General features: G+C 39.2%; 1 protein-coding gene across 1 annotated transcript; it reads right to left on the bottom strand.

Moving 5' to 3' along the window:
* Nucleotides 1-2,303: 2,303 nt before the first annotated feature.
* On the bottom strand, nt 2,304-7,268 carry LOC140452943 (uncharacterized). The gene is made up of 2 exons (XM_072547261.1): nt 6,552-7,268; nt 2,304-2,333 (listed from the first exon to the last, which is right to left on the bottom strand). The coding sequence occupies exons 1-2, from the start codon at nt 7,266-7,268 to the stop codon at nt 2,304-2,306; spliced, it is 747 nt and encodes a 248-aa protein (XP_072403362.1).
* Between the last annotated feature and the right edge of the window lie 2,496 nt (nt 7,269-9,764).

The raw sequence follows: 9,764 nt of genomic DNA, 5'->3' as shown, positions 1-9,764 counted from the left end.
GGATCAGGATTAAATCATTTCTTGCTCTGTAGAGATTAAAATAAGATCACACAAATCTAAATGGAAGATGACCATAAACAAAAATAAAAAAATATGAGCTAGAACTTCTAAAACGTAGAAGAAAAGGTAAAAGAAAACCTTGAAACAATTGATCAAAGAATATTAAAAACAAAGAGAAAAAATTAAAGAAGCAGTGTCTCATAGGACAATCGTTTTTGTAGATAATAATAATAATTTTAATCGATTATAGTCTATAAAAAAGTGGCTTAATGAATAACGCAAAACGGTTTGAAGAAGTAAAAGCAAGAAAAGTAAAAAATGTATACAAAATCTAATTAGATAATTTGATAACCAAAGTAGAAGATTAAATTTACTACGGACTAGCCAATTTAAAAATAGAATTACACAAACATTTTATAAGGTTATTAAAAATAAAAAAAAATAAAAAGTATATAATAATTGAATAGAGAAACCTCAATGATGTATTACTATGTACCAGAAAAATTGGACGAGAAATAAATTAGCAGAATACAAAGTTATGTAAATAGAGACAGTATAATAAAACACAATATTTTTTGCCACCGTCACTTGGGCTTAAAATCAATTATAGAAACAGAATTGGAAGAATGAAAGCATAATTTATTATGAAAAATAGGACTAATTATGAATTCTACGAAATACCCAAAACTCAAAATTATTAAAATTAGCAATTAATAAAAAATTAGTTAAAACTCAGTAATAATTATGGAGAATCATATTTACCCTTAAAATACTAGCTCCAAGAGGAATGAGATTGTCGAAGATTTGTGTTCTATGTTATATTTCACACTAAACAAACGGAATGACAAAGATACGAAATCGAAATATGGTAAATAGCTATGCCTAATTATGATTCATATTCCAATTAGCGTATGTACATTAAGATATTATAATCAATGAATTCTTCTACGACTTGGTCACAAGTGTTTGAATTGTTTTATGTTGGCAGTTTTTCAAAGCTTATTCAACGATTTTGTCGTGGGTAGCAACAATCAGTACAGTGATATCAAATATTAACTTAAGGTTAAATAAAATAAGAGCTATGTAAAAGAGTGTCTTTTCTATGTAAAAAATATTTATCTTAACGCAAATAAATATTTATTTTATATACAATTAAATATAAAGATATTAAAATCCAATATAATGTACTTCTTGTTTTATTATCAATACTCTGCCCTATCGGCTACATTCATTCCCCACTGTTGTATGTACCTGGCTTTATATACATATTTTACAGCTCCTTCCTTTTGTTTTTTTTTCTAAAGATTTTCATCTTTTAACTATTGCAGCTCGATTGTTCGGCATTTTTTATAAATGACCAAGCTAGTTTATTCTTTGCTGCATGACCCAATTTGTTTTATTCTTTGTGTATTCACGAATCTCGCTTTCTGCAACAATCTCTTTAGCTCGTGATTTAATTTACTTCGCCACCTACCATCGGTAAAACGAGTTGGTTTAAAAATGTTTCTTAGTATATTGCGTTTAAATATTTCCAGTTGATTTTCATCAGTGCTTGAAAGAGTCCATATCCAGATTCAGTAATTTGCCTTTCAATAAATATTTGTATGTATAAAATCACGTATTGCCTCTAAAAATCCCTGTTTCTGTTTGCTTCTAATTTTCAGTTTGGCTTTATAAAAGCCAACACAACGAAACCAAGAGAGATATAAAAAAAGATGAGATGACTTTGAAATCAATATAAATATAAGAATAAAACAAAGAAAAGATAAATACAAAGGCATAAAGGAATGGAGATAGATAACGAAATCATACCAGACACAAATAAACCATAACCAAAACAGAGAGCAAAAGCATCAATCCACCTCAGAATAGTACTACTTAAAAGTGTAAGCTATATACGGGATTGAACGGTAACAGTTATGATGAGGTAACCAGGTCAATAATATACCAGTGTACAAAAAAACCAGGCTTAAAAAAAGGAAGAGACTAAATGACTATTGACATATAAAGAAAAATAAAATGTCAACTGATTTCTAAAAATTTTGTGTTTCTACAAAAATTAATCAGAAATAAACCTATTACTAGTTACTATTCAAAATATGCTTAACAAATCCACTAACCTTCGCTTTTTGTACCAAGCAACTTGTTCCTTTATTACACTATTAAAGGGCCATTGATCCACAATTACGACAATCTTTCTAGAGTTTTATAAATGCCATTCTTAAAAAAAACTTATTAACTTTCTCCTAGTTCCTCATCCTTGTTCTATTTCCAGTACAAATTTAACATTTGTAGCGATGGCATCAGTGTTGGTTTTCTAAAGGCGAATCGATCTGTAAAAAAAATCAGTTGTTGATCTAGCCTTTAACAGAAAATTTTAAGTAGAATTTACATTCTTACATTAATTTAAATTAAAGAATTCATAACAGAATTATTTCTTCTTTTCCTTCTAATGGTAAATACTAGGCCTGAAAAGAAGAAGAGACTAAATGTCCATTGATATACAGGGTGAGTCACCACTAACGGGACGGAAGATTACAGCGAAACTGTAAAAGATTTTGAAAAAATTTTAAATGTATAGTGTGTAGGTTGATAAAGGCTACATTTTAAAATTATTTTAAAATATACAGGGCATCCCAATAAAGTGCGGCATATCAAAGTTATATTTTTTCTTATAAAACACCCTGTATTTTATTGGGTTTTCTATTGTCTGCAAAAAACAAGGTATAGTTTTATAAGACTTCCCTATACCTATGTACAGTGTGTTCCGAGTTATGTCAAATTTTCTTAAAATGTAAAACTTTAAACGAGGACTCATTCTTAATTTATTTAAACAATTTTAATAAAATTACTCATACATCTAAATAGCTGGATATTAGTCGAATATATTTCATGATTAATTATTAAACATTTATTTACAGGGTGTTTAAAATTTGAAGTTTCATTATTGGATTATTCAATGTGTAATATAAGTCTTATTTTAAATGGAACATCCTGTATATTAATGAATTATTAAATTAAAAAAAAAATTTCTCTTTCGAATGATATACGGATGTCCTATAACTAGGACTGATACGTAATTTAAAATTTTGTTAAACGGAAATCGATTTTAGATATTTATAATTGTTACTTTCGATTTTTAAACCCATCATATCGATATATTGTTATAAACGGAATCAGTGTAGTTGTAAATACATTTTTTGTAAATAAACTAAAATTTTCATGTCTTTGAATTTGTATTCGTTGGAAATAGGATAATTAGTATTAAAATATGATGAAAAGAAAATAAAAAAAAATTGTTGAAAATCGGATGTTTTTTAGATTTTCTACGATTCATCAAGTGAAAGGCAACAACTGCGCAAAGGTTACAGTTTTCAAAAATGACGTAGATATTAACGTTTTGTTTAATTTTTTGTATTATTTCAAGTATTAAAATAAGTTTAATATTTAAATAAAAATAAAACTGTAAAATATATGTATTTCGTTGAATTCATAATAATAATAATAGTAATAATAACAACACTTATTGATGTAGCGATACCCAACACCAATAATTTACTTGTTAAATACAATGAAAAGATCGCCAAGTACAGAGATCTAGAAATACAAATCAGGAGACAATGGAAAATGGAAAGTACCCAGACGATACCTATTATTCTTTCTACCACTGGAGTCATCCCGAAGAGCCTCCTAGAAAACATAAAAAAGCTGGGTCTAAATGAACATCTATATAAGATTATGCAAACAGTTATGTTACTTTCGACGTTCAGATGCGTACGAAAATTTTTGGGAGATACACCGACATACCAAGTCACCTTTTTTTTTTTTTTTTTTCGTCTTTATAGAGGGGGGGTCTGGAATCTTCAAAAGACATCTCAGTCCAGGGCGCCGCCTGACTAACTTTAGTGCAGGATTCGTTCTTCGTACTCCCGGCGATAGTTCCCGAGGTACTTTAAAATGCCCTCTCGTCGCTGAGTCTACGCCGAACGCCTACCTGCTAAACCAGACCCTCCTCTGTCATCCAGCGATCCGGAAGCGGAATGGCCGCTGTAAGGCCGGCATCACTTCCGAATCACTACCTTTATTCATTCATTCTCCATTCATACACATCCACACTCTATTCATCAGCAAGGAGGTTCCCTGTCTCGTTCCAGGTAGCGCGTAGAAGACACTCATCGCTCCTAGTTCGGCATTATTTCCAGATGGGCATTTCCTCCTTCCCCACAGTCTGACTCACGCATTCCAACTCACACAGTGTGACCCACTTTTCTAGCTTCACCTTTCAGCATCATTCACTCTTACCTTTAGCGTTGGTTTAGCAGTCTTTCTTCCTCTTCCTTTTTCTTGATTACTGCACGGATATAGCTGTGTATATTTGTCCAAACTAATTTATTTTAAATCATTCTCTCAATCATTTCTCTCACTGTAACAAAATTCACACCTGTCTCTCTCTCCATTCTGTTCCTTTCCACTATCCATCTGCTGCAATCTAACATCGTATGTGTCACAGTGTCCGAGTATCCACAGTATAGGCATTCATCTGTATCAGCCTTTCCGATCCTATAGAGGTAGGCCCTAAAACACCCGTGTCCTGTGAGCACCTGCGTCAGGAAATAATCCAGTCGCCTGTGGCCACAGTCCACCCAATCTCTTATGTTTGGGATCAGCATTTTCGTCCACTGTGCCACATCTTCCGTGTTGTTCCATTCTTCTTGCCATCTTTCAACTGACCTTTCACTTTCCTGTCCTTTCTCGGCCACAGTAAGGTTTGGACCTCTTCTCTCATACAGCTCTTTTCTTTCCACCGCCAAAACATGCAACGGAACACATCCAGTGATGGTCCATAAGGCTGCCGCAGACACAGTCCTGTAGGCGCATGCCACTCGCAACAGACTTGTTCTATCTACTCGTGTCATGAGACTCCTACAGGCAGTTATCTCTACGGCCTCGCTCCAGACTGGTGCCGCGTAGAGGACGATCGATTGTACAACACCGTGTAAGACCCTCCTCCTTTCGGATTTGGGTCCTCCAATGTTCGGCATCACCCTCCCCAACGCAGCCGTACTATTCGCAGCCTTCCGGACCACCTCCCGCACGTGCTCTCCCCATTTTCCATTCTGGTGCAATGTCACTCCTAGATACTTTACATGTTTCTTAGGTGTTAGACATGCTCCCGCACATTTTAATTCAATATTTTGCCTATTCCTTGTCCCCTTCAGAATGATGGCTTCGGTTTTCTCTGTCGCAAGTTTCAGTCCGTGCTGCGTCATCCATTTCTTTACGACGCCGCCTGCGTTTCTAACCCGGTATTTGAGATCTGGCTCATCCCAAGCCACTACCAGTACAGCGAGGTCATCCGCGAATGCGAAGGGGGTTGTACCCTCTCCGTATTCACAGTGCATAACCCCGTCATATGCCAGATTCCATAGCGTCGGGCCCAAGACAGATCCCTGGGGTACCCCGGCCGTCACGTCCACGATCGTGCCCTTTTCCACCATAATCCTTCTTTCGGACAGATACTCCGCCACCACATTCATCAGGTAACCAGGACATTCTCTCTCCTCCATTGCCTTCATTACCTCGTTCCACTGCAACGTATTGAATGCATTCTTAACATCAAACAACAGCAGAGCCGCCCAGCGATGTTCATCCCCTCTGTTGCGCAATGCTTCGAGTACACTCATGATTGCATCAATCGTGCTTTTCCCTTTACAAAAACCAAATTGCCTCCTTGATAAACCACCTGACCTCTCAATCATGTCGTCTATGCGTACTCGCAGCATCCTTTCATACAGCTTACTGATGCATGGAAGCAGACAGATGGGGCGATACTTTTCCCTAGCTTTGGGAAGCAGTATTAACCTCGATGTCCTCCAAGGCTCAGGAAAAGTTTGTGCTTCCAGCAGTGCATTCATATGTTCCAGAAGCCACGCAGGTTCCACCCGTCCTAGACCCTTCACCGCCTCAGGTGGTATCTGATCTAGTCCTGGGGACCTACGAGTCTTCAGTGAACCCAATGCCTCGATAAGTTCATCCATGGTAAAGGGTACAGCTCGCTCAGCTCCTTCATCCCTCCATACACCATGACATCTGCCGTCCGGAAAGAGCTCTCTTGTTACCTCAAGCTTCTTATCCATAGGCATTTCGTAAGGAGAATACGCATGGAACTTCTTCATGACGATCTTGTACCCCTGACCCCAGATGTCCTCATCCAGCTGTTCACACAACTCTTTCCAGTGCCTTCTTTTTTCTGTACGGATTTTCCTGTACAGTTCCCTCTTCCTTGCGCGGTACTCTTCCTCGATCTCCTCGATGATCTCAGGGTTGATTCCTGCTCTACCTCTTGCTCTTGTTAACCTTCTTCTCATCGCTATACACACATTTCTTAGTGCCTCGATGTTCGCATTCCACCAATATGGCATCCTGTTGACATCTTGGCGACCAATCTTGCTTCCCTTCATCGCTTCTTTAATGACTCTCTCCAGGCTTTCCACTGTCGGTGATTGACCCTGCATTATGCTCACTCTCCATTTAATTAGTTCCTCGTATACTTTCCAGTCATTCCCATCGCCGCATCTGCCCATCGACGTCCCGGATGCACGGACCGTGTTAGTGGTCCCCTTTCCAGTTATCGAGAACTCAATGTATTGATGTTCAGTTCTAGTGTAGTCTGGCAAAACCTTCCAACCTACTGCCTTCGCCGCTATTTCTTGTGTCGCCATGGTCACGTCGATGTACGTACCTGTACCTCTCCTAACAAACGTAGGTTCCAGACCTGTGTTCAGAATCACTAGGTCTAGAGCACCCACCCAGTCAGTTAGTATCCTGCCGCGAGCATCGGTGATGGGAGATCCCCAGTCCGCTGCTTTTGCGTTAAAATCTCCCAGCACTACGTATTCTCCTCCTGTGTTTCCCACTTCCTGCATGATCTCGTCTATCTTCATCTCGTACTCGCCCACCGTCACGTTTGGAGAAATATAACAGCAGACCAGTCGCACCCCCTCCATCCGAACAATCACATATCCATCTTTCGGCTTAATTTCATATACTCGCAGTTTCCTATTGTAGATTCGTACAGCAGCTCTCCCGGTCGTATCTACAAACCATCCTCTTCTTTTCACCGCTGTTGGATTTGGTTCCGCCGTCACCAGCACATCGATGTTCTTTTCTACTGCGGCAGTCTCAGCAAGATCATGTGCTAGTCTTGCCGTTCCCACATTAGTTTTGAGCACTCTCAGCTCTCGAGTCATGTTTTCTTTGTTTGCCATTTCTAAACCTTGGATTTCTTTCGCGCTCTCTTTTACACTCTCATACTCTTGGGACTAGTCCTCAGTTATTTCTATTTTCAACCAGTCGGTTGAACTTTGGGCATATTCTTGAATTTGCCACATGCCCATTCACGTCGCAGTTGAGGCATCTGGTTGTTTCTTCCTTGCATTCCAGCGCTATGTGACCCTCTTTGCCACATCGGAAGCAACATCCTCTTCTGTTCTGCCCCTTGCAGTGCCATTGTTTGTGTCCAAAGGCAAGACATCTCAAGCATCTCGGTATTTCTAACCTTGATTTTATCACTCGGCAGGATGTGTAGTCTACTTTTATTCTTTTCATTTGCAAGATCTTTTCGGCAACATCTTCATCCACATCGATCACGGCACTCATCATCCCTCTTACTGCGCCTCGTGTCTCGGTCCAAATTTTTATAATGTCACAGACCCGCTCTTTTCCAGCTGCTTCCTCTGTGGCCTTTTGGATCTCTTCCTTTGTTGTATTGGGTGGGATTTCCTGTATTAAGAGTCTTTTCTTCACGATGCCTCCTTTTGCCACTGCTCTCGACACGCATGTATTATCAGAGAGAAGTTTCTTCACTTCCTCTGCCTTTTCCCGTCCTCCGACCAACTCCAGTGATATTCCTTGGTCTCTAGTCTGTCTGATCCTTTTAATGTCAATGTCCTTTCTTCCTGTCAGCTTGTTTTTTACCTCTGTCATTAAATCCACAAAGGATTTTTCTTTGGTTTTATTGATGATTACGACTCCATTTTGTTCTTTGGACTTGGTGTTGATATTGGTCCACCTTCTTGTTGTTTTTTTACCTAGGAGCGTGATCGTTACATCTCTTTCTCTTACAGCCCATTCCATAATTTTTCTCGATGTCTCAACTCCCAGTGCTGCCGGTGTGTGGATTCCCAGGTTTTCTCTTCCCAGCTCTTCCATCTTCTGTACCAGTTTCCTGCATGTTTTCAGGAACTTCACCGGCACAGGTTCTTCCTTTTTGTTTGGGAGAAGTTTAAATCCATACTTCTCCTTGTGGATCCACGTTCCATCTTTATGAACAGACATCGTGACTTTCGTAGTTCTCAGGCCGCCCTCCTCATCCACCTCCGCTGGAGCACCTGGTAGCTGCGGAAACATAGCTTTGGCCTTTTCCATGGCTTTGTTGTCCTCGTTATTGTTGGTGACAAAGACTGCCACGTCTCCTGTTAATTCTGAGATGTTACCTTCTTTCACTATAGTCCTAGTGAAGACCTCCTCTGGCCAGTCTTCATTTAGAAATTCTATTGTATCCTTCTCTTCCTTACATGTTGTCATCTTATTTGTGATAGCGTCTACCCTTCGTTTAATGGCTTCTGGATTCTCTAGATCCACTTGAACCCCCATTGTCTCCAACTTCTTAACTTTCAAGGGTTCCATGTTGATCTGCACGCCTCTGGATGTCATGCATACAGACTTTCTTGGAGCCTCTTCTTCATTATTTTCCTCCACTTTCTCGATATAATCGAGCATCCGATTTCTCAAGATGTCGACCTCCCTCTTTATGGATAGCCTTGTATTTGGCACCTTTCTCATAAGTTTCCCGAGTTCCGCTACGCTGTCCTGGAGACGCTCCAACTTTGATCTAGTTTTGTAGTTCAGTGGCTTCCCCTCTTCCTCTAAACTGGACGTTTCTGTCCTGTTGCTTGGTTTTCTTTTTCTTGACCTCCTTTTTTTCCATTCATCGTCAAAGCTGCATCTGCTGTCTGAGCTGCTTGCTGTTTCGTCTTCCTTTCTTTCGTTTTCTTTCCTTAAAATCTCCTCCCTCATTTTATTTTTTTCTTCCTTCTGCCTGTTTTCCCCTTTCTCTTTTTCTCCTCCCTTTATTTCTTCCTCTCTCTTGGTTTGCTGATTTTCCCTTTCTTCCCTACCCTTCCCGCTATTTCTGTTTGTTTTATTTCTATCTACAATTTCTTCCACTTCTCTTCTCCAGTTTTTCTTCCCTTGAGTTTCATCCCTTTCTTTCACTCCTCCTCTTCTACTTTCTTCTTCATCTCCACTGTTCCCTTTTCCGTCTCTTTTATTTTTCTTTTTCTTTCTCATCTTTCTTCCCACGAGTTGGGTCGTGCTGATCGGTCCAGTGGGGCAGTGCGCCCTTACCCCACCAAGGCTGTTCTCCCCTCAGGTTCGCCACCTCCCTTGGGCATCGCTTGTAGCCCACATTATTACCCCTGGGCCATGCACCTCTTTGGCACGATGGTGTTACACCTTGAGGTTAGGGAGGCGGTATATTAGGATTATGCATAGCCGCCTGCCCTATGCATATCCGTTTGTATGGATGTTAAGAATCTAAATTAATAAAAGTGTTATTGACTTGAAATTTGGTGGATGGCCGGAGATGAGCCACGGTGACCAATCCAGGCTCATCTGCGCTCATCCTACTGTAGGATGGGTTTTATTATATAGGAAGAAATGAAGATTTTTATTAAAGAAATGTGTTTGGATAATTTGGAAAA

Source organism: Diabrotica undecimpunctata, chromosome 11 (assembly GCF_040954645.1).
Source record: "Diabrotica undecimpunctata isolate CICGRU chromosome 11, icDiaUnde3, whole genome shotgun sequence".
NCBI classification, from domain to species: Eukaryota; Metazoa; Arthropoda; class Insecta; order Coleoptera; family Chrysomelidae; genus Diabrotica; species Diabrotica undecimpunctata.
This window is presented reverse-complemented; position numbering and strand designations above follow the sequence as displayed.